This window comes from Triturus cristatus, chromosome 9, assembly GCF_964204655.1.
Source record: "Triturus cristatus chromosome 9, aTriCri1.1, whole genome shotgun sequence".
Lineage (NCBI taxonomy): Eukaryota > Metazoa > Chordata > Amphibia > Caudata > Salamandridae > Triturus > Triturus cristatus.
In genome coordinates, this window is record NC_140592.1 from 1260104320 (window position 1) to 1260129398 (window position 25079).

Sequence of the window (25079 nt, forward strand, 5' to 3'; positions counted from 1 at the left end):
TTTGTGTTTGGTGACCGGTGTGCAGTACAGACGATTTAGGAACTTAAAGTGTATGATACGATGTCTGCTGCTTGCAGAGATTTGCTCTGTCTGTATGCAACAGTATGACCACCTGTCATCTCCCAGCTCTAGCCCCAACTCCCGCTCCCACTCCCCACGAGCCCGTGAGGCGTCAAGTGCAGTGTCAGATCGGATTGTGTGGTATAGTATGGAGACCAGGTGGGAGGGCGAGGACGCCTGTAAGACTCTGTGCAATGGGTCAGTGATTTCGGGTTCCTCCGGGAATGTCTGTAATATGGACCGCATGCCGTGCCTCAGTCTCATGTAGGTGAATAGCTCCAAGGGGGTAGGCGCGTACCCATCAAAGAAGTGTTCCCGATCTCGAAAGCGCCCAGCCGAGAATAGATCACCCCACCTTTGAATCCCCAGTTTGTGGATCAAGTCTTGAAACAGTCTTTCCAGTAGAAGAGGCAGCTGCGGGTGGTAGGCAATGGGGAGAAGGGGCGAGTACAAGAACGAGCTCGCAACTCGCTTAGATATCTCCAGCCATGCCCGTACCGTTCCCTGCAACGCATTATAGTCCGAGGTATTATAAGGGAGAGTACTATGCAGCAGACCGTGCAGAGGCAGGGGAGCCGCCAGCCAGTCCTCCGCAGCGAGTTGGGGCATAAATGCAATGGGGTGGAACCAGTAATATGCATAGTGTGCTTGAGCGCAATAGTAGTACAACTCCAGGTCCGGTATGTCCAAACCCCCCCGGGAGTAGGGGGAGGTCATCACCTCCCACTTCAGCCGAGGTCTCTTCCCGCCCCAAACTAGCCGAATCAAGTCCGAGCGCAGTCGATTGAAAAAGTGCCGACCCGGTGGGAAGGGAATGTTCATGAACAGTTACAAAAGTCGGGGGAGCACCACCATCTTAATCAAGGCAGCACGTCCAGCCATCGAGAGGGGGAGCGCTATCCAGCGGTCTACGCAGGAGGAGACCTGTGTCAGTGCCGTACCATAGTTAGAGCGCATCAGTTCGTCCCTGTCGCGAGATATCCTGACGCCTAGATATTTTACGTCAGACTCACACCATTCTATGGGATAGTCAAGTGAGAACCTCCGACACCCATCCGTCAAATGGAGGATCTGAGACTTGGCCCAATTGATTCGCACGCCTGACATTTCCCCATACGTGATGAATTCCCTGAGTAGCGGGTTCAGGTTGTTTTGGGGGTCTCGCACATACAAAGTTATGTCATCTGCATAGAGCGACAGCAGAAGCTGCCTCTGCTCGCAGATCAGCGCCCTATGTTGATGACGCTGTCTCAACCGCGAAGCAAGGGGCTCCACCGCCAGTGCGAACAAGAGAGGGGATAAGGGGCACCCCTGCCTGGTCCCCCGGGCGATTCCAAAGGGCTCCGACGTCCTAGCGTTGATCAATACCCTGGCACGGGGGCCACCGTAAAGGATAGCTATCCAGCCCAGGAAAACTAGGGGGAAACCCATACTAGTCAGCACCGCCACAAGGTAATCCCACTCCAGGGAGTCGAACGCTTTCGTCGCGTCCAAAAAGACGGCCACCATCTGGAGGCTGGGGTCAACGTTCTGCAGAGTGGCGAATAGCGTGCGCAGGTTGTGCGACGTCGCCCTGCCCGGTATGAAACCCGACTGATCCGGGAGTACTAGCCCCTGCATAAGGAGCGACAGCCGGTTAGCCAGAGTTTTAGAGAGGATCTTTACGTCACAGTTAAGGAGGGACAGAGGCCGGTAGGAGTCAGGGGAGGCCGCCGGTTTACCCGGCTTCAAAAGGGAAGTAATCAATGCCTCTCTCATGGTAGGGGGGAGCTTTCCCAGCGTGTGGGCCTCCTCAAACACCTCTTTCAAGATCGGGGCAAGGATATCTATGTATGACTTATAAAACTCAATCGGGAGCCCGTCGAGGCCAGGGGCTTTCCCCGAGGCCATTTGCATGATGGCCTCACGAATTTCGTCAATCCCGAGCGGTGCCATGAGGAACTTCCTCTGCTTATCAGATAGCCATCCCAATGTGGTCTCCCCTAAATAGGGAGCCAGCTCCGGCGGTGCCGTGTGAGCGGAGGAGTACAGGTCAGTATAATGAGTGACGAATGTTTGCATAATAGACCGGGTGTCTCTGTGGAGCTCCCCCGATCCATCCTGAATCTCGAGGATTTGGTTGTTAAAGCGGGGCGGTCGGATTGCCCAAGCGAGGTATTTACCCGGGCGCTCCCCCTCCCCGTATCTACGAGCTTGAAAGTGTTTCCCCCTGAATCGGACCTCTCTGTCCGCTGTGTCTTTATATTCTGTCAGCAGTTCCCGAAAGCGGGCTTGAGCCCCAGCATCAGTATGAAACGTGGGGGCACTCTCCAAGTCTTTCAAGTCAGTTTCAAGTTTACAAAGGGTGCTACGTAAAACCTTGAGGACCCCCACCCCCTTAGAGATGCACAGTCCTCTAATCGTGACTTTAAAGGCCTCCCACACCACGGCAACACTATCCACCGTGCCACCGTTGCGTTGGAAGAAGCTCTCAATTTCCTGCGCTATTTCTGATCTGAAGACGTCATCCAGCAGGGCAGTGGGCTGCAATCTCCACGCCATTGGAGACCCGGCGAGGTCAGTCATGACAAAGTTCAGCAGGACCGGGGCGTGATCGGAGTACGTGCGAGCGAGGTGTTTTACCCAGCCTATCGCGGGGGCAAGCCCCGGTGAAACCAGGATATAGTCCAGTCTCGCCCACGTGGAGTGCGCGGCAGTCCAGTGCGTGCCCTCCCTTGTCACCGGGTGCCTAGAGCGCCACGTGTCCAATAGATGACGCTCAGTAAGAAGGTCATGCACATATGCTTGCGAGCGGGAGTAGTGGTGTGGGTTCGGTTTCGACCTATCACTCCCGGGGTCAACAGCTATGTTAAAATCACCCCCCCACACTAGGTGGGTGGAACCGATACGCAGAATCTCTCCCCACAGCGCCTGAAGACAAGACGGATCATCAGTGTTAGGACCATAATAGCACGCTAAAGTGAGCGTATCCGTGCCCATGCGCCCCCAAACAATACAATACCTGCCCTCCCGGTCTATACGCTCGCCCATGTGCACAAACGGGGTATGTTTCCTAATGAGGATGGCCACCCCACGTGAGTAGGTGGAGTAGGAGGAGAAGGTACGGTGCACCGCCCAGCGCGAGGCAAATAGCACCGGCCTGGAGGGATCTAAGTGCGTCTCCTGAAGAAAGGCCACACCCACGTGATGCCTGTCCAGGTATGCTAGGACGTGCCTGCGTTTCCTGTGGTCCCCCAAGCCCCTCACATTCCAGGATAAAAAGTTAAGCTGCCCAGTAGAGACCCTGTGTGTTTGCGGATCACTCATGGAAGACCAAAAGACTCACACCCAGCAATATAGTACAAACGCCACCCCCCGACCCGTATGTAGTAAACCATGCCAACAGCGCCACATCCCATACAAACTTAACAAACAGTACAAATCCCCAACGCCCCCCCCCCCCTCCCCCCTCCCACAGCAGCATCCCAAACATGCTATCTGGACGGCCCCCCTCCCCCCCCCCCCCTAACGAACTCCGTCCATAGCAAAGGCCACAGTGGAGCAACATGAAAACTTAAAGTCAATTGGGTAATACCCTTGGGAGGACAGTCTAGGTGAATACACAATAAACCCCTCGATCCAGGAGAGAGATTCCCGCCCTTGGGCCGGGCTCACCCCATGATCAAAGAGGGTGCCCAGCGAGGCGATAATTTCCTGAGAGTCTAGTGCAAGAAAAAGAGTTTCTACACCCCGCTATCAGCCCCTCACAGTGAGTAAAGCCGGGCCCATGGGTCACTATATCAAGTCCCTTGATAGCAGATATTCGCACCGCCTTACCAGCCGACAGGCCTCAGTCTCAAAATCGACAGGTCAACACTCCAGGCCCATCAGTCTGATGCCAGCGGTGAGGAGCAGTCCTGGTCACGTTTCTTGAGTCGTTTCAAAAACTCCTCCACCTGTTGGGGTTTAGTGCAAAAGATTTGTTTTCCTTGATGCGTGATGCGCAGGCGGGCAGGGTAAAGAAGCGCATAGTCAACTTGTGCAGCGCGTAGTTTATGCTTGACCTGGACAAATTTTTTTCGCTCCTCCTGAACCACCGGGGTGAAGTCCGGAAAAATGGTGAAGGCGTTGCCGCCATAGGATAGGCTCTTCTTCTCCCTCGCCGTCCGAAGCGCGACATCTCGGTCACGGAAGTTCAACAGGCGTGCTATAATAGGGCGAGGGGGAGCCCCCGGCGGTGGCCTCAGGGCCAGAGATCTGTGCGCCCTTTCCACTATGAACTGGGGGGATAGGGAGTCCGTGCCCACCACCTCGCGCAGGGGACCCTCCACATAGTCCTCCATCTTGCCCGTGTGGGTCGATTCTGGTATGCCAATTATACGGATATTGTTCCTCCGACTACGCGCTTCCAAGTCTTCGTTTTTGGCTGCTATTACATGGAGGATTTTGTCCATGCGCGCCATAGCGGCGGACAGTTCCGTTGTGCGATCCTCGGTGTCTGAGATACGTCTCTCCGTTTCCGTGATGCGTTCGCCATGGCTGTCAACCTTATGTACGATCGAGTCCATGCGGGATTGCATGGAATCCATTTTGTCGACTATGGTCGCAAGACTTTGTCGCATGTCCAGCAAGATGGACTTGACATCATCCCCCGGCGGGGCCTCCACCGGCTCCGACCCCGCCGCAGTAGCCTCCGTCTGCGGCCTGGTCTGCTTTTTGGACTCAAAAGTAAGGCGAGGCTGTCGGCTGTCCGGCTTCCCCATGGCGGCGCCACCAGGCCACCCGCGGCGGGATCAGGGGGGACGCCCGGGTGGGCCCCGGGGGCAAGCGGCCAAGGAGGGGGGGAGTGGCAGCCTAGGGAAGAGGGAGATCGGCCAGATCGTGTAGCAGGTCACTGGCTCAACCACCAGCACCTCGTGCAACCCCCTCCACCTGCCACGCAGGATCTCGCTGGGGACCAACCGCGACCCCACAAGCACACCGCTCACCTCCACGGCCAGTAGCGACTCTCCGTGAGTGAATGGGATGAGCTCCGCGCGGAGCGTCAGCAGAAGAGAGTCCGGTACATGGGGGCAAAGAGGATCCAAGTCGGGGCCCCAGCGTAGGCACCACCTCGAAGGCCCCAGCGCAGGAGGGTCAGCGGTCAGCGCAGCAGGTAACAGTCTCTCCGGGCCTCGCACCTCTTCCGATCTGTCCCTCCGGCGGTCGTGTAATCGCCCCCAGTGGGCTAGCAGTAGGACAGCAGCCGGGGGGGGGGTCCGCGTAGGCCGGTACGAGCGGGACGGCACCGCGCCGCAGTAAGGATCCGGCGCGGGCAGGGAAGGCGGCGACCCCAGCCGGGGATTCAGCCGGGCGCGCCACTCACCAACGCCCGCGCCTGTTGTGCATCACGCCGTAGCCCAGTCCGTCCTCCCGCCCCCGGCCGGGGGGATCTAACGCGGGTCCCAGCGAGCCCCCAGCTGACACGTCGCAGGGCCGCCGCCCGCAGCCGTGGATCCGGAGGTGGGGCCTGTCACCCACGTGTGACGCACCGGACTCGCGTCGCAGCAGCCTCCCGGACACAGCTCCAGCAAGACGTCCTCCACAGCCGGCACAACTTGTGGCGGCTTCGCAGTCCGATATCTCCGGGTCGCCAGGGATGAGACAGCGCTCCAACTGCGGTGGGGATGTTGGTCCACCCACACAGGCCCGCGTGGGCTATCAAATGCGACTTTCAGGAAGGATTATTAAGGATTTCTTCGCTGGGCTGCGGGAGCTTCACCCGAAGGCAGCCATTCCGCTGTGCGCCACCTAGCGCCCCTTCCACTGGGAAGATCTTTGTGTCCAGAATTCTTGAACATGTTGAAAATTGGGCATATTTGGCTGGCGTGACTTCACAAGTACAGGTGAGCTTTAGACCGAAACACTCAGTAACAGATAATATTGCATTAGTTGAGACACTCATCGATAAATATGTGGCGATTCAATCCCAAATCTCATATTCTGTATTTGTCGACTTCTGATCTGCATTTCACAGGATTGATAGACCAACCCTTCGGGAGACATTGAAAGGATTGGGGATGCCACTAACTTACTGAGATACATGATAGCACTTCATTCGTCCACTTGGTGTAAAGTCCTAATTGGGGGGATCAAGGGTTTGTCCCCAAAGATTCTAATCCAGAATGCGCTGAAGCAGGGATGTCTCCTGGCCCCTCTTTTGTTTTCAATGTATCCATGTGCTCCACCTGCCCATTTCGTAAGCCTTGAGAAGTTCCCTCCTCACTTTGCTCACCAAGATCTGTATGTTTCATTGAACGCTGATGAGGTAGTAATTTTTAATCTTACGCCAATTGGCCTTCAGCAAAATGTAGATGCTGTATTTAAACATGCCAGGGATACGTTTCTGACACTAAATATTACTAAGGCCAAGGGGCTGCTTTTAGAGGAAAGACGCAGCGCCGCCCTTTGAACTCAACGTACATATACCTCGGGCATGGTTCCCTTAATCCTTGGAAGAGAGGTCACATTTAAGGCCCGTAGGGATTCAGGCGTTAGCACATTGGCGCTGTGAGTAAGATTTATAGCACTTCTATGGAGTGCAAATTAAAGCTCTTCTTGAAACCATCGAGTAAAGATTCCCCCTCGCTTGTCTTCTGCTCTTGAGTAGATCTCTCCTCGTCATTGGTCACTCTTGAATCTGTATGAAGGAAGCGTCTTCGGAAACTATCTGCTGTAAGTCAGGCGATCCCGACAAGGGTTTCACGGCTGGAATCCACCCTTATCAGCTCCTATTCCATGTCATTCGCAAATATAATAATTAGATGGGCGTATCATTTATTCCAAGCTTCTGTTGGCACCCTACGAGATGATGTAAACAGGAAACATTTAATCGTACAGCACATAACTGCACCTTTAATAATAATCTAAGGGTCGCTTTCACTCAGCTGCAAAGTACAATTAACTACTTACTGATGTGGACACCAGCACAACTTAAGCTGTTTGTATAAAATGCCGTTATTAGACTGAGCTACACTCGCGACATGACTGATCGTTTGTCTTTAAAAACATACAAGGCCTGTTGTGATAAAGCTACTGGTCGTTTTCTTTGGAACAAAATGTCTGACAATTTTGTTAAGAATTGGTATTTTACCTTTAAAAGATTATAAAAGACACTGGAATGGTACAGAAAACGTGCCTGTAATATGTGATTTATGTAATGGAGGGGAGGGGGGGTGGGTTCAAGATCTAAGATATCTCCTCTTTGAGTCTCCTAATGGCACGGTGATGAAAGCTAGAACCGATTTGATGAACTTTTGTATTTTAAATGTAAAACATTTTAAATTGAGAAATTGATTACTTTGGAAAAGTCTCCTCCAAATGAGCTTGTTTCTTTATAATCGTTTTAACGTTTTTAAAAATCTAATAACTGTCGAGGATGTGACTTGTAATTTGATGGTAATTACATTTTTCGCTCTTTTCTCATATAATGTTTTTACTGGAAACATTGTTGATATCAGATGAGATTTAAATCGTTTAAAACATTTCTCGGTTCTATTCTGAGTGCACTTCTTACTGCTGCTTCCCCTCTGCACATATATCAGTCATGTGTGTGCGCAGGCGCATGTCATCATGTCTCTGTTTTCCTGCAGGGCGTTTGCCAAGATGGCGTCCACTCCGCTCAACTATGGCAGCAGTGCCGCGAAGTCCAAGAGGTGAGTGCTGTGTTGGCATGGGTGTCTTGGTGCCCATTGCTGTGAGAGGGGTTCTTTGTGTTTGTGGCTTTCTTCAAAGACTGTCTGTCGCCATTAGGGGTAGTATGAAGGGAAGACCTGCATCCTGGGAAAGGTCTGAGGGATCTGACTGAGCTTGCAAGCCCTGAAGCAGACTCACTCGGGTTTAATGACTGACTGAGCGCTATCCATCCTTTACACAGGAAAGAGGGTTAAATGACTGACTGAGTGCTATCCATCCTTTACACAGGGAAGAATGACTGCCCAAAGCAGACTCGCACGGGATAAATGACTGACTGAGCGCTATCCGTCCTTTACACAGGGAAGAGTGACTGCCCAAAGCAGACTCGCACGGGATAAATGACTGACTGAGCGCTATCCATCTTTTACACAGGGAAGAATCACTGCCCAAAGCAGACTCGCACGGGATAAATGACTGACTGAGCGCTATCCATCCTTCACACTGGGAAGAGTGACTGCCCAAAGCAGACTCGCATGGGATACATGACTGACTGAGCGCTATCCATCCTTTACACAGGGAAGAGTGACTGCCCAAAGCAGACTCGCACGGGATAAATGACAGACTGAGTGCTATCCATCCTTTACACAGGGAAGAGTGAATGCCCAAAGAAGACTCGCACGGGATAAATGACTGACTGAGCGCTATCCATCCTTTACACAGGGAAGAGAGACTGCCCAAAGCAGACTCCCACGGGATAAATGACTGACTGAGCGCTATCCATCCTGTACACAGGGAAGAGTGACTGCCCAATGCAGATTCGCACGGGATAAATGACTGACTGAGCGCTATCCATCCTTTACACAGGGAAGAGTGACTTCCCAAAGCAGACTCGCACGGGATAAATGACTGACTGAGCGCTATCCATCCTTTACACAGGTAAGAGTGACTGCCCAAAGCAGACTCGCACGGGATAAATGACTGACTGAGCGCTATCCATCCTTTACACAGGGAAGAGTGACTGCCCAATGCAGACTCGCACGGGATAAATGACTGACTGAGCGCTATCCATCCTCTACACAGGGAAGAGTGTCTGCCCAAAGCAGACTCGCACGGGATAAATGACTGACTGAGCGCTATCCATCCTTCACACAGGGAAGAGTGACTGCCCAAAGCAGACTCGCACGGGATACATGACAGACTGAGCGCTATCCATCCTTTACACAGGGAAGAGTGACTACCCAAAGCAGACTCGCACGGGATAAATGACGGACTGAGCGCTATCCATCCTTCACACAGGGAAGAGTGACTGCCCAAAGCAGACTCGCACGGGATACATGACTGACTGAGCGCTATCCATCCTTCACACAGGGAAGAGTGACTGCCCAAAGCAGACTCGCACGGGATACATGACTGACTGAGCGCTATCCATCCTTCACACAGGGAAGAGTGACTGCCCAAAGCAGACTCGCACGGGATAAATGACTGACTGAGCGCTATCCATCCTTTACGCAGGGAAGAGTGACTGCCCAAAGCAGACTCGCACGGGATACATGACTGACTGAGCGCTATCCATCCTTCACACAGGGAAGAGTGACTGCCCAAAGCAGACTCGCACGGGATACATGACTGACTGAGCGCTATCCATCCTTTACACAGGGAAGAGTGACTGCCCAAAGCAGCCTCGCACGGGATAAATGACTGACTGAGCGCTATCCATCCTTTACACAGGTAAGAGTGACTGCCCAAAGCAGACTCGCACGGGATAAATGACTGACTGAGCGCTATCCATCCTTTACACAGGGAAGAGTGACTGCCCAATGCAGACTCGCACGGGATAAATGACTGACTGAGCGCTATCCATCCTCTACACAGGGAAGAGTGTCTGCCCAAAGCAGACTCGCACGGGATAAATGACTGACTGAGCGCTATCCATCCTTCACACAGGGAAGAGTGACTGCCCAAAGCAGACTCGCACGGGATACATGACAGACTGAGCGCTATCCATCCTTTACACAGGGAAGAGTGACTACCCAAAGCAGACTCGCACGGGATAAATGACGGACTGAGCGCTATCCATCCTTCACACAGGGAAGAGTGACTGCCCAAAGCAGACTCGCACGGGATACATGACTGACTGAGCGCTATCCATCCTTCACACAGGGAAGAGTGACTGCCCAAAGCAGACTCGCACGGGATAAATGACTGACTGAGCGCTATCCATCCTTTACGCAGGGAAGAGTGACTGCCCAAAGCAGACTCGCACGGGATACATGACTGACTGAGCGCTATCCATCCTTCACACAGGGAAGAGTGACTGCCCAAAGCAGACTCGCACGGGATACATGACTGACTGAGCGCTATCCATCCTTTACACAGGGAAGAGTGACTGCCCAAAGCAGCCTCGCACGGGATAAATGACTGACTGAGCGCTATCCATCCTTTACACAGGGAAGAGTGACTGCCCAAAGCAGACTCGCACGGGATACATGACAGACTGAGCGCTATCCATCCTTTACACAGGGAAGAGTGACTACCCAAAGCAGACTCGCACGGGATAAATGACGGACTGAGCGCTATCCATCCTTCACACAGGGAAGAGTGACTGCCCAAAGCAGACTCGCACGGGAAACATGACTGACTGAGCGCTATCCATCCTTCACACAGGGAAGAGTGACTGCCCAAAGCAGACTCGCACGGGATACATGACTAACTGAGCGCTATCCATCCTTTACACAGGGAAGAGTGACTGCCCAAAGCAGACTCGCACGGGATACATGACTGACTGAGCGCTATCCATCCTTCACACAGGGAAGAGTGACTGCCCAAAGCAGACTCGCATGGGATACATGACTGACTGAGCGCTATCCATCCTTCACACAGGGAAGAGTGACTGCCCAAAGCAGACTCGCACGGGATACATGACAGACTGAGCGCTATCCATCCTTTACACAGGGAAGAGTGACTACCCAAAGCAGACTCGCACGGGATAAATGACGGACTGAGCGCTATCCATCCTTCACACAGGGAAGAGTGACTGCCCAAAGCAGACTCGCACGGGATACATGACTGACTGAGCGCTATCCATCCTTCACACAGGGAAGAGTGACTGCCCAAAGCAGACTCGCACGGGATACATGACTGACTGAGCGCTATCCATCCTTCACACAGGGAAGAGTGACTGCCCAAAGCAGACTCGCACGGGATAAATGACTGACTGAGCGCTATCCATCCTTTACGCAGGGAAGAGTGACTGCCCAAAGCAGACTCGCACGGGATACATGACTGACTGAGCGCTATCCATCCTTCACACAGGGAAGAGTGACTGCCCAAAGCAGACTCGCACGGGATACATGACTGACTGAGCGCTATCCATCCTTTACACAGGGAAGAGTGACTGCCCAAAGCAGCCTCGCACGGGATAAATGACTGACTGAGCGCTATCCATCCTTTACACAGGGAAGAGTGACTACCCAAAGCAGACTCGCACGGGTTAAATGACAGACTGAGCGCTATCCATCCTTTACACAGGGGAGAATGACTGCCTAAAGCAGACTCGCACGGGATAAATGACTGACTGAGCGCTATCCATCCTTTACACAGGGAAGAGTGACTGCCCAAAGCAGACTCGCACGGGTTAAATGACAGACTGAGCGCTATCCATCCTTTACACAGGGAAGAGTGACTACCCAAAGCAGACTCGCACGGGATAAATGACGGACTGAGCGCTATCCATCCTTCACACAGGGAAGAGTGACTGCCCAAAGCAGACTCGCACGGGATAAATGACTGACTGAGCGCTATCCATCTTTTACACAGGGAAGAATCACTGCCCAAAGCAGACTCGCACGGGATAAATGACTGACTGAGCGCTATCCATCCTTCACACTGGGAAGAGTGACTGCCCAAAGCAGACTCGCACGGGATAAATGACTGACTGAGCGCTATCCATCCTTTACACAGGGAAGAGTGACTGCCCAATGCAGACTCGCACGGGATAAATGACTGACTGAGCGCTATCCATCCTCTACACAGGGAAGAGAGACTGCCCAAAGCAGACTCCCACGGGATAAATGACTGACTGAGCGCTATCCATCCTTTACACAGGGAAGAGAGACTGCCCAAAGCAGACTCCCACGGGATAAATGACTGACTGAGCGCTATCCATCCTGTACACAGGGAAGAGTGACTGCCCAATGCAGATTCGCACGGGATAAATGACTGACTGAGCGCTATCCATCCTTTACACAGGGAAGAGTGACTTCCCAAAGCAGACTCGCACGGGATAAATGACTGACTGAGCGCTATCCATCCTTTACACAGGTAAGAGTGACTGCCCAAAGCAGACTCGCACGGGATAAATGACTGACTGAGCGCTATCCATCCTTTACACAGGGAAGAGTGACTGCCCAATGCAGACTCGCACGGGATAAATGACTGACTGAGCGCTATCCATCCTCTACACAGGGAAGAGTGTCTGCCCAAAGCAGACTCGCACGGGATAAATGACTGACTGAGCGCTATCCATCCTTCACACAGGGAAGAGTGACTGCCCAAAGCAGACTCGCACGGGATACATGACAGACTGAGCGCTATCCATCCTTTACACAGGGAAGAGTGACTACCCAAAGCAGACTCGCACGGGATAAATGACGGACTGAGCGCTATCCATCCTTCACACAGGGAAGAGTGACTGCCCAAAGCAGACTCGCACGGGATACATGACTGACTGAGCGCTATCCATCCTTCACACAGGGAAGAGTGACTGCCCAAAGCAGACTCGCACGGGATACATGACTGACTGAGCGCTATCCATCCTTCACACAGGGAAGAGTGACTGCCCAAAGCAGACTCGCACGGGATAAATGACTGACTGAGCGCTATCCATCCTTTACGCAGGGAAGAGTGACTGCCCAAAGCAGACTCGCACGGGATACATGACTGACTGAGCGCTATCCATCCTTCACACAGGGAAGAGTGACTGCCCAAAGCAGACTCGCACGGGATACATGACTGACTGAGCGCTATCCATCCTTTACACAGGGAAGAGTGACTGCCCAAAGCAGCCTCGCACGGGATAAATGACTGACTGAGCGCTATCCATCCTTTACACAGGGAAGAGTGACTGCCCAAAGCAGACTCGCACGGGATACATGACAGACTGAGCGCTATCCATCCTTTACACAGGGAAGAGTGACTACCCAAAGCAGACTCGCACGGGATAAATGACGGACTGAGCGCTATCCATCCTTCACACAGGGAAGAGTGACTGCCCAAAGCAGACTCGCACGGGAAACATGACTGACTGAGCGCTATCCATCCTTCACACAGGGAAGAGTGACTGCCCAAAGCAGACTCGCACGGGATACATGACTGACTGAGCGCTATCCATCCTTTACACAGGGAAGAGTGACTGCCCAAAGCAGACTCGCACGGGATACATGACTGACTGAGCGCTATCCATCCTTCACACAGGGAAGAGTGACTGCCCAAAGCAGACTCGCATGGGATACATGACTGACTGAGCGCTATCCATCCTTCACACAGGGAAGAGTGACTGCCCAAAGCAGACTCGCACGGGATACATGACAGACTGAGCGCTATCCATCCTTTACACAGGGAAGAGTGACTACCCAAAGCAGACTCGCACGGGATAAATGACGGACTGAGCGCTATCCATCCTTTACACAGGGAAGAGTGACTGCCCAAAGCAGACTCGCACGGGATACATGACTGACTGAGCGCTATCCATCCTTCACACAGGGAAGAGTGACTGCCCAAAGCAGACTCGCACGGGATACATGACTGACTGAGCGCTATCCATCCTTCACACAGGGAAGAGTGACTGCCCAAAGCAGACTCGCACGGGATAAATGACTGACTGAGCGCTATCCATCCTTTACGCAGGGAAGAGTGACTGCCCAAAGCAGACTCGCACGGGATACATGACTGACTGAGCGCTATCCATCCTTCACACAGGGAAGAGTGACTGCCCAAAGCAGACTCGCACGGGATACATGACTGACTGAGCGCTATCCATCCTTTACACAGGGAAGAGTGACTGCCCAAAGCAGCCTCGCACGGGATAAATGACTGACTGAGCGCTATCCATCCTTTACACAGGGAAGAGTGACTACCCAAAGCAGACTCGCACGGGATAAATGACGGACTGAGCGCTATCCATCCTTCACACAGGGAAGAGTGACTGCCCAAAGCAGACTCGCACGGGATACATGACTGACTGAGCGCTATCCATCCTTCACACAGGGAAGAGTGACTGCCCAAAGCAGACTCGCACGGGATAAATGACTGACTGAGCGCTATCCATCCTTCACACAGGGAAGAGTGACTGCCCAAAGCAGTCTCGCACGGGATACATGACTGACTGAGCGCTATCCATCCTTTACACAGGGAAGAGTGACTGCCCAAAGCAGACTCGCATGGGATAAATGACTGACTGAGCGCTATCCATCTTTTACACAGGGAAGAATCACTGCCCAAAGCAGACTCGCACGGGATAAATGACTGACTGAGCGCTATCCATCCTTCACACAGGGAAGAGTGACTGCCCAAAGCAGACTCGCACGGGATACATGACTGACTGAGCGCTATCCATCCTTTACACAGGGAAGAGTGACTGCCCAAAGCAGACTCGCACGGGATACATGACTGACTGAGCGCTATCCATCCTTTACACAGGGAAGAGTGACTGCCCAAAGCAGACTCGCACGGGATAAATGACTGACTGAGCGCTATCCATCCTTTACACAGGGAAGAGTGACTGCCCAAAGCAGACTCACACGGGTTAAATGACAGACTGAGCGCTATCCATCCTTCACACAGGGAAGAGTGACTTCCCAAAGCAGACTCGCACGGGATATAAATGACTGACTGAGCGCTATCCATCCTTTACACAGGGAAGAGTGACTGCCCAAAGCCGACTCGCACGGGTTAAATGACAGACTGAGCGCTATCCATCCTTTACACAGGGGAGAATGACTGCCTAAAGCAGACTCGCACGGGATAAATGACTGACTGAGCGCTATCCATCCTTTACACAGGGAAGAGTGACTGCCCAAAGCAGACTCGCACGGGTTAAATGACAGACTGAGCGCTATCCATCCTTCACACAGGGAAGAGTGACTGGCGATAAGAGCGAGTGCAAGCTCCCAGCAGTGCAGAGAGTTTGCACTGCACTGAGAGATGGAGAGCGTTCTGGGAGGTGACCTGGGAGGTGATCTGGGAGAGTGATCTGGGAGGTGATCTGGGAGAGTGACCTGGGAGGTGATCTGGGAGGTGATCTCGGAGAGTGATCTTGGAGGTGATCTGGGAGAGTGATCTGGGAGGTGATCTGGGAGAGTGACCTGGGAGGTGACCTGGGAGGTGACCTGGGAGGTGATCTGGGAGGTGATCTGGGAGACTGACTTGGGAGAGTGACCTGAGAGGTGATCTGGAAGTTGTCGGACGACAAACGGTCACAAAACTCTTGTTGCCTGTTGAAGGAAGGATGCATGCTTTGTATGGAAACTGAAATGTAACAACTCTGAGGTGAGGTTAGAAATGAATCCTGTGCCTGTCCCCCCTCCATACATGCCCCCCCCCACCCCTCCATCACCACTGCTTCCCCCCACTGCTTCCTACCACAGCTTCTGGTTCTGGTCCCGCTGTAGTCTGTAGAATTGCACCTGGGTCACCTGCACCCTTAGGTAGACATAGTCATTCCCCTCGAACATCATTCCTTAGAGCTGAAGGTTCAAGATGACTCTCTACTGTCTCTCGGGCGAAGGATCAAAGAGTGCAGCAAGACTAGACTGCTGGAGAAAGAAGGTGTGTGTGCAAGAGAGAGGTGGAGAAAAAGATTACGCAGCCGAAGGACCATTCATGTATCCACCAAAGGCCCAACACTGCTCCATTGTAGGGAAGAGATGGAGGCACATCTGTTTAAAGACCACTGCAGCAGGGTGTAGTAACAGGCCGCTTCTGCCCCAGTTGTCCAGCTACCTCTTCAATCATTGGCTGCCTTTGACCCCGCACAGCAGTCTGCTGCCTTTTGGTAAGGTTTGCACTCTACCACATGCAAGCCTGCATACTGGGTGAGAGAAGAAACCTTCAGTCCATATCTGAGGGAGCGAGGATGTCTCTGCAGAGCAAAGGTAACCATTGGTATATTTGGGAGAAGTAGGCATTGCCTGTATAAACATTAGAGGAACTCTGAGGGAGAGAGAGGTCAGAGACACCCAAAGCTCTCTGGACCGCAGTGGAGTACAGAAAGGTTAGCATCAGGCAGGTTTTAGTATACACATGGATGCAGCACTAGTACTCGTCAGTCCAGCTCTAGGGTACAGAGGAGCATGAGACATGTACCCAGCAGTCCAGCTCTAGGGTACAGAGGAGCATGAGACATGTACCCAGCAGTCCAGCTCTAGGGTACAGAGGAGCATGAGACATGTACCCAGCAGTCCAGCTCTAGGGTACGGAGGAGCATGAGACATGTACCCAGCAGTCCAGCTCTAGGGTACGGAGGAGCATGAGACATGTACCCAGCAGTCCAGCTCTAGGGTACAGAGGAGCATGAGACATGTACCCAGCAGTCCAGCTCTAGGGTACAGAGGAGCATGAGACATGTACCCAGCAGTCCAGCTTTTGGGTACAGAGAAGCATGAAACATATACCCAGCAGTCCAGCTCTAGGGTGCAGAGGAGCATGAAACATATACCCAGCAGTCCAGCTCTAGGGTGCAGAGGAGCATGAAACATATGTCCAGCTCTAGGGTACAGAGGAGCATGAAACATGTACCCAGCAGTCCACCTCTAGGGTACGGAGGAGCATGAGACATATACCCAGCAGTCCAGCTCTAGGGTACAGAGGAGCATGAGACATATACCCAGCAGTCCAGATCTAGGGTACAGAGGAGCATGAAACATATACCCAGCAGTCCAGCTCTAGGGTACAGAGGAGCATGAGACATGTACCCAGCAGTCCAGCTCTAGGGTACAGAGGAGCATGAAACATATACCCAGCAGTCCAGCTCTAGGGTACAGAGGAGCATGAGACATGTACCCAGCTGTCCAGCTCTAGGGTACGGAGGAGCATGAGACATGTACCCAGCAGTCCAGCTCTAGGGTACAGAGGAGCATGAGACATGTACCCAGCAGTGCAGCTCTAGGGTACAGAGGAGCATGAGACATGTACCCAGCAGTCCAGCTCTAGGGTACGGAGGAGCATGAGACATGTACCCAGCAGTCCAGTTCTAGGGTACGGAGGAGCATGAGACATGTACCCAGCAGTCCAGCTTTTGGGTACAGAGGAGCATGAAACATGTACCCAGCAGTCCAGCTCTAGGGTACGGAGGAGCATGAGACATGTACCCAGCAGTCCAGCTCTAGGGTACGGAGGAGCATGAGACATATACCCAGCAGTCCAGCTTTTGGGTACAGAGAAGCATGAAACATATACCCAGCAGTCCAGCTCTAGGGTACAGAGGAGCATGAAACATATACCCAGCAGTCCAGCTCTAGGGTACAGAGGAGCATGAAACATATACCCAGCAGTCCAGCTCTAGGGTACAGAGGAGCATGAGACATATACCCAGCAGTCCAGCTCTAGGGTACAGAGGAGCATGAAACATATACCCAGCAGTCCAGCTCTAGGGTACAGAGGAGCATGAGACATGTACCCAGCAGTCCAGCTCTAGGGTGCAGAGGAGCATGAGACATATACCCAGCAGTCCAGCTCTAGGGTGCAGAGGAGCATGAAACATATGTCCAGCTCTAGGGTACAGAGGAGCATGAAACATGTACCCAGCAGTCCAGCTCTAGGGTACAGAGGAGCATGAAACATATACCCAGCAGTCCACCTTTAGGGTACAGAGGAGCATGAAACATGTACCCAGCAGTCCAGCTCTAGGGTGCAGAGGAGCATGAGAAATATACCCAGCAGTCCAGCTCTAGGGTACAGAGGAGCATGAGACATGTACCCATCAGTCCAGCTCTAGGGTACGGAGGAGCATGAGACATGTACCCAGCAGTCCAGCTCTAGGGTACAGAGGAGCATGAGACATGTACCCAGCAGTCCAGCTCTAGGGTACGGAGGAGCATGAGACATGTACCCAGCAGTCCAGCTCTAGGGTACAGAGGAGCATGAGACATGTACCCAGCAGTCCAGCTCTAGGGTACAGAGGAGCATGAGACATGTACCCAGCAGTGCAGCTCTAGGGTACGGAGGAGCATGAGACATGTACCCAGCAGTCCAGCTCTAGGGTACGGAGGAGCATGAGACATGTACCCAGCAGTCCAGCTTTTGGGTACAGAGGAGCATGAGACATGTACCCAGCAGTCCAGCTCTAGGGTACGGAGGAGCATGAGACATGTACCCAGCAGTCCAGCTCTAGGGTACAGAGGAACATGAGACATGTACCCAGCAGTCCAGCTTTTGGGTACAGAGAAGCATGAAACATATACCCAGCAGTCCAGCTCTAGGGTACAGAGGAGCATGAAACATATACCCAGCAGTCCAGCTCTAGGGTACAGAGGAGCATGAAACATATACCCAGCAGTCCAGCTCTAGGGTACAGAGGAGCATGAGACATATACCCAGCAGTCCAGCTCTAGGGTACAGAGGAGCATGAAACATATACCCAGCAGTCCAGCTCTAGGGTACAGAGGAGCATGAGACATGTACCCAGCAGTCCAGCTCTAGGGTGCAGAGGAGCATGAGACATATACCCAGCAGTCCAGCTCTAGGGTGCAGAGGAGCATGAAACATATGTCCAGCTCTAGGGTACAGAGGAGCATGAAACATGTACCCAGCAGTCCAGCTCTAGGGTACAGAGGAGCATGAAACATATACCCAGCAGTCCACCTTTAGGGTACAGAGGAGCATGAAACATGTACCCAGCAGTCCAGCTCTAGGGTACGGAGGAGCATGAGACATGTACCCAGCAGTCCAGCTCTAGGGTACAGAGGAGCATGAGACATGTACCCAGCAGTCCAGCTCTAGGGTACGGAGGAGCATGAGACATGTACCCAGCAGTCCAGCTCTAGGGTACGGAGGAGCATGAGACATGTACCCAGCAGTCCAGCTTTTGGGTACAGAGGAGCATGAGACATGTACCCAGCAGTCCAGCTCTAGGGTACGGAGGAGCATGAGACATGTACCCAGCAGTCCAGCTCTAGGGTACGGAGGAGCATGAGACATGTACCCAGCAGTCCAGCTTTTGGGTACAGAGAAGCATGAAATATATACCCAGCAGTCCAGCTCTAGGGTACAGAGGAGCATGAGACATATACCCAGCAGTCCAGCTCTAGGGTACAGAGGAGCATGAAACATATACCCAGCAGTCCAGCTCTAGGGTACAGAGGAGCATGAGACATGTACCCAGCAGTCCAGCTCTAGGGTGCAGAGGAGCATGAGACATATACCCAGCAGTCCAGCTCTAGGGTACAGAGGAGCATGAAACATATACCCAGCAGTCCAGCTCTAGGGTACAGAGGAGCATGAAACATATACCCAGCAGTCCAGCTCTAGGGTACAGAGGAGCATGAAACATATACCCAGCAGTCCACCTTTAGGGTACAGAGGAGCATGAAACATATACCCAGCAGTCCAGCTCTAGGGTACAGAGGAGCATGAAATATATACCCAGCAGTCCAGCTCTAGGGTTCGGAGGAGCATGAGACATATACCCAGCAGTCCAGCTCTAGGGTACAGAGGAGCATGAGACATGTACCCAGCAGTCCAGCTCTAGGGTGCAGAGGAGCATGAGACATATACCCAGCAGTCCAGCTCTAGGGTGCAGAGGAGCATGAAACATATGTCCAGCTCTAGGGTACAGAGGAGCATGAAACATATACCCAGCAGTCCACCTTTAGGGTACAGAGGAGCATGAGACATGTACCCAGCAGTCCAGCTCTAGGGTGCAGAGGAGCATGAGAAATATACCCAGCAGTCCAGCTCTAGGGTACAGAGGAGCATGAAACATATACCCAGCAGTCCAGCTCTAAGGTACAGAGGAGCATGAGACATATACCCAGCAGTCCACCTTTAGGGTACAGAGGAGCATGAGACATATACCCAGCAGTCCAGCTCTAGGGTACAGAAGAGCATGAAACATATACCCAGCAGTCCAGCTCTAGGGTGCAGAGGAGCATGAGAAATATACCCAGCAGTCCAGCTCTAGGGTACAGAGGAGCATGAAACATATACCCAGCAGTCCACCTTTAGGGTACAGAGGAGCATGAGACATATACCCAGCAGTCCAGCTCTAGGGTACAGAAGAGCATGAAACATATACCCAGCAGTCCAGCTCTAGGGTACAGTGGAATGTTACACAAGTACCCATCAATCTAAATGTGGGGTATTGAGGAACACTGCACAGGTACCCATCAATCCAGTGCTGGGGTACAGGAAAACATGGCACAGGTACACCTCAGCCCAGCTCTAGGCTACTTTAAGTGCACTGTGCAGGAACCTGTCAGTCCAGATCTGGGGTACCAAGGAACACTTCTGTACAGTGGAACATTGCACCAGTATCTCTTGGTCCAGCCTGTCACTCCAGCACTGGGGTACAGAGGAAACATACACAGATTTCCCTCATTTCTGCTGTGGGATAGAAAGGAACCATGCACTGGTACCCAAGAGCCCAGCTCTGGGGTGTAGGGCAACCCTGCACTGATGCCTGTAAGGTAAGCTCAGCTCTGGAGTGGAAAGGATCCCTGCACAGGTGCCTGTAAGCTCAGCCCTGGGGTGCAGGGGAACCCTGCACAGATGCCCGTCAGCTTTACTCTGGAATGCAAGTAAGCCCTGTACAGGGATGTGCTAGACCTGCACTTAGGTGCAGGGGAACCCTGCACAGATGTTTGTCACATGAGCTCTGGGGTGCAGGAGAACACTGCACAGGTACTCCACAGTCCAACCCTGGGGTATTGAGAAATATTGCCCAAGTACCTGTCAGCCCACCTGTGGTGTTTGAGAAACAGTGCACAGGTACCAGTGGTATGCCTAGAACCCCTAAAGTCATAGCATGGCCTGCTATTATGCTTTCTCTCTCCAGACCTGGGGTGTGGAGTTCTATTCCGCTTGGTTTGGAACTGAAGGGAGGGAATGAGGGAGGCAATAGAGAGACTGCTGCATTGTGAGGTTTGGACAAGCTCTGATTCCAATTCACTGCTCACTTACCTTAGGGGCCTTGGCTTCTTTTCTGTTTCCTCCTCCCCTCCAGTCTCCTGTCACGAGTTATGAACACTGGCTCCCAGTTTGTCATGGAAGGAGTCAAGAACCTGGTGCTGAAGCAACATGTGAGTATTAATGTTCAGAATTCATGTCTCAGGCAGCATTTAATGTTGAATATCAGGACTTGGACAGCAGAGCTGTCCCTCAGGTTACACAGAACGTGAACAGAAGAGCTACCTGGTTGTAGAGCGATCACAGGTTCAGATCTGGGCCAACAGGGCTGTTTCTCTGATTGTTTAGAGTTGAAAAGCTTGGGTGTGAACATCAGAGCTGTCCCCTAGGTTTTACAGCTTTAGGCCCACTCTTCAGACAGCAAAGCTATCCCCTAGATCAGTGGTTCTTAACATTTTGACTTCTGTGCACCCCACACTTAATCATTACTTTTCTAATGTCAACTGAGGGCGCCCATTGTCCATACGATATGATGTTTGATGCATTTGCACTGTCCCCACAAATGAATCTGAGGACACAAACTTAATTTTTAGCCTCATACTTCTCTTTTACTGAATGATATAAAATTTTCAATGTTACTTTTTGCCTCTTTATTTATATATACTTTATTAATCTGTTAATATGATCTAATTTTCTAAGCAGTCTTGGACCCCTGGTGTAGGCGATGTGGATCTTCAGGGGTCCCCGGACCACAGGATAAGAACCACTGCCCGAGATTTTACAGGTCTTAGAACAACCCTTTAGATAACACAGCTATCCCCTGGATTGTGCAGGTCTTAGAACGACCTCTTACACAATCGAGCTGTCCCCTGGATTGTGCAGGTCTTTGTCCCTCCCCTTACAGAGCAGGGCTATCCTCTGGGTTTTAAACGTCTTAGAGCTATCCCTTAGGCCTTCCAGGTTTTAGACTAATCCCTTAGGCAATAGAGCTGTCCCCTAGATTGTTCAAGCCTTTGTGCCACTCCTTACAAAGCAGAGTATTCCTTCAGGATTCCAAGGTCTTTGAGCCACCCTTTAGACAGCAGAGCTATGCCCTAGACAACAGAGATACCCCCTAAATTTGACAGGTCTTTGTCCCTCCCCTTACAGGGTAGAGCTATCCTCTGGGTTTTAAAAGTGTTAGAGCTATCCGTTAGGCCTTCCAGGTCTTTGACCAACCCCTTAGACAATAGAGCTGCCCCATGGATTGTGCAGGTCTTTGTCTCACCCTTTACAGAGCAGAGCTACCCTATGGGTTTTAAAAGTGTTAAACCCACCCCTTAAACATGAGAGCTATCTCTTAGACAGTAGATTTAGATTTACACATCTTTGTCTCACCCTTTACAGAGCAGAGCTATCCTGTGGGTTTTAGAAGTGAGAAGCCCACCCCTTATGCAGGAGAGCTATTCCCTAGATTTTACAGGTCTTTGTCCCACCCCTATAGAGCTATCTTCTGGGTTTTAAAAGTCTTAGAGCCACCCCTCAGGCAGCAGAGTTTTCCTCCAGGATTCCAAAGTGTTCGAGCCACCCTTTAGACTGCAGAGCTATCCACTAGACAACAGAGCTCATGTTCTACAGGTCCTCGACCCGCCCCTTAGGTTGGGAACCCCCCTTACAAGTTGTATAGGTCTTAGATCTGCCCCTCATGTTCTAAAGGTCTTAGACCCACCCCTTAGGTTGGGAGCTCCTCTACAGGCATTACACCCGCCCCTTTGGTTTGGCGCTCCCCTCAGGTTTCACAGGTCTTAGACCCACCTGTTAGGTTGGGAGTTCTCCTCGGGTTCTACAGGTCTTACACCTGCTCCTTAGGTTGGGATTTACCCTGGTTTGACAGGTCTTAGACCCACCCCTCAGGTTCTACAGGTGTTTGACACGTCCCTCATTTTATTCAGGCCTTAGACTGGCCTCTCAGGTTCTACAGGTCTTAGACCAGCCGTAGGTTGGGAACTCCCCCTGCAAGTTCACAGGTCTTAGACTCGCCCCTTAGGTTCTCCAGGTGTTAGACCCACCCTCATGTTCTACAGGTCTAAGACCCACCCGTTGGGTTCTTCAGGTCTTAGAGCTGCCCTTTAGGTTGGTAACTCCCCTTACAAGTTCTATAGGTCTTAGACCCGCCCTCAGGTTCTACAGGTCTTAGACCCACCCCTTAGATTGGGAGCCTACCCTCAGGTTCTACATATCTTAAACCCCCCTCCTTAGGTTTCGGAACTCCCCCTGCAAGTTCCGCAGGTCTTAGACCCACCCCTCTGGTTCACAGGTCTTAGACCTGCCTCTTAGGTTGTGAGCTACCCTGCAAGTTTCACAGGTCTTAGACCTGTCCTCATGTTCTACAGGTCTTAGACCCACCCCTTAGGTTGGGAGCTCCTCCTCAGGTTCTACAGGTGTTAGACCAGCCCCTTAGGTTTGGAGATCTTCCTGCAAGTTCTATAGGTCTTAGACCTGCCCCTCACTGTTTTACAGGTCTTAGACTCACTCCTTAGGCTGGGAGCTCCCCCTCAAGTTCTACAGGCATTACACCCGCCCCTTAGGTTGAGAGCTCCCCTCAGGTTCCACAGGTCTTAGACCCACCTGTTAGGTTGGGAGTTCCCCCCCAGGTTTTACAGGTCTTACACCTACTCCTTAGGTTGGGATTTACCCTGCAGGTTTGACAGGTCTTAGACCCACCCATCAGATTTTACAGGTGTTTGACACGTCCCTAATTTTATTCAGGTCTTAGACCGGCCTTTCAGGTTCTACAGGTCTTAGTCCAGCCTCTTAGGTTCTACAGACCTTAGACCTGCCCCTTAGGTTGGGAGCTGCCCCTCAGGTTCTACAGGTCTTAGACCAGCCGTAGGTTGGGAACTCCCCCTGCAAGTTCACAGGTCTTAGACTTGCCCCTCAGGTTCTCCAGGTGTTAGACCCACCCCTCATGTTCTACAGGTCTAAGACCCACCCGTTGGGTTCTTTAGGTCTTAGAGCTTCCCCTTAGGTTGGGAACTCCCCTTACAAGTTCTATAGGTCTTAAACCCACCCCTTAGGTTCTACAGGTCTTAGACCCAACCCATAGGTTGAAAACTCCCCCTGCAAGTTCCGCAGGTCTTAGACCCACCCCTCTGGTTCACAGGTCTTTGACCTGCCTCTTAGGTTGTAAGCTACCCTGCAGGTTTCACAGGTCTTATACCTGCCCCTCAGGTTCTGCAGGTGTTAGTCCCGTCCCTCATCTACAGGTCTTAGACCCGCCCCTAGGTTCTACAGTCTCAGACCTGCCCCTTAGGTTGGGAGCTCCTCCTCATGTTCTACAGGTCTTAGACTAGCCCCTTAGGTTTGGAGATCTTTCTGCAAGTTCTACAGGTCTTAGACCCACCTCTTAGGTTGGGTGCGCCCCCTCAGGTTCTACGGGTCTTAGATCCGCCCCCTAGGTTGGGAGCTCCCCTCAGGTTCAACAGGTCTTAGACCCGCCCCCTAGGTCGGGAACTTCCACTGCATGTTCCGCAGGTCTTAGACCCACCCCTCAGATTCCACAGGTCTTAGACCTGCCTCTTGGGTTGAGAGCTACCCTGGAGGTTTTACAGGTCCTAGACCTGCCCCTCAGGTTCTACAGGTGTTAGACCTGTCCCTCATGTTATACAGGTCTTAGACCGGCCCCTAGGTTCTAGAGGTCTTAAACCTGCCCCTAAGGTTGGGAGATCCCTTTCAGGTTCCACAAGTCTTAGACCCACCCCTCCCTTATGTTGGGAACTCCCGTGCAAGTTCTACAGGTCTTCGACCCACCCCTCAGGTTCTACAGGTCTTAGACAAGCCGCTTAGGTTTGGAGATCTCCCTGCAAGTTCTACAGGTCTTAGACCCACCTCTCAGGTTCTACAGGTCTTAGAGCAGCCCCTTAGGTTTGGAGCTCCCGCTCAGATTCTACAGGTCTTAGACACGTCCCTTGGGATCTACATGTCTTAGACCCGCCCCTTAGGTTGGGAACTTCCCCTGTAAGTTCTACTAGTCTTAGACCCTCCTTTTAAGTTCTACAGGTCTTAGACCAGCTCCTTAGGTTTGGAGCTCTCCCTGCATGTTCTACTGGTCTTAGACCCACCCCTCAAGTTCTACAGGTCTTAGACCAGCTCCTTAGGTTTGGAGCTCTCCCTGCAAGTTCTAAAGGTCTTAGACCTGCCCCTCAGATTCTACAGGTCTTAGACCCACCCCATATGTTTTACAGGTCTTAAATCCGTCGCTCAGGTTC

General features: G+C 52.3%; 1 protein-coding gene across 1 annotated transcript in view; it reads left to right on the plus strand.

Annotated features, from left to right (window-relative positions):
- Positions 1 to 25079, plus strand: part of SCFD1 (sec1 family domain containing 1) — an 836081-nt gene that overhangs the window by 571473 nt on the left and 239529 nt on the right. Inside the window, exons 18-19 of the mRNA XM_085627369.1 lie at positions 7671 to 7733; positions 20930 to 21005. Coding sequence (XP_085483495.1) covers positions 7671 to 7733; positions 20930 to 21005 — 139 coding nt within the window. The remainder of the gene's footprint in view (positions 1 to 7670; positions 7734 to 20929; positions 21006 to 25079) is intronic.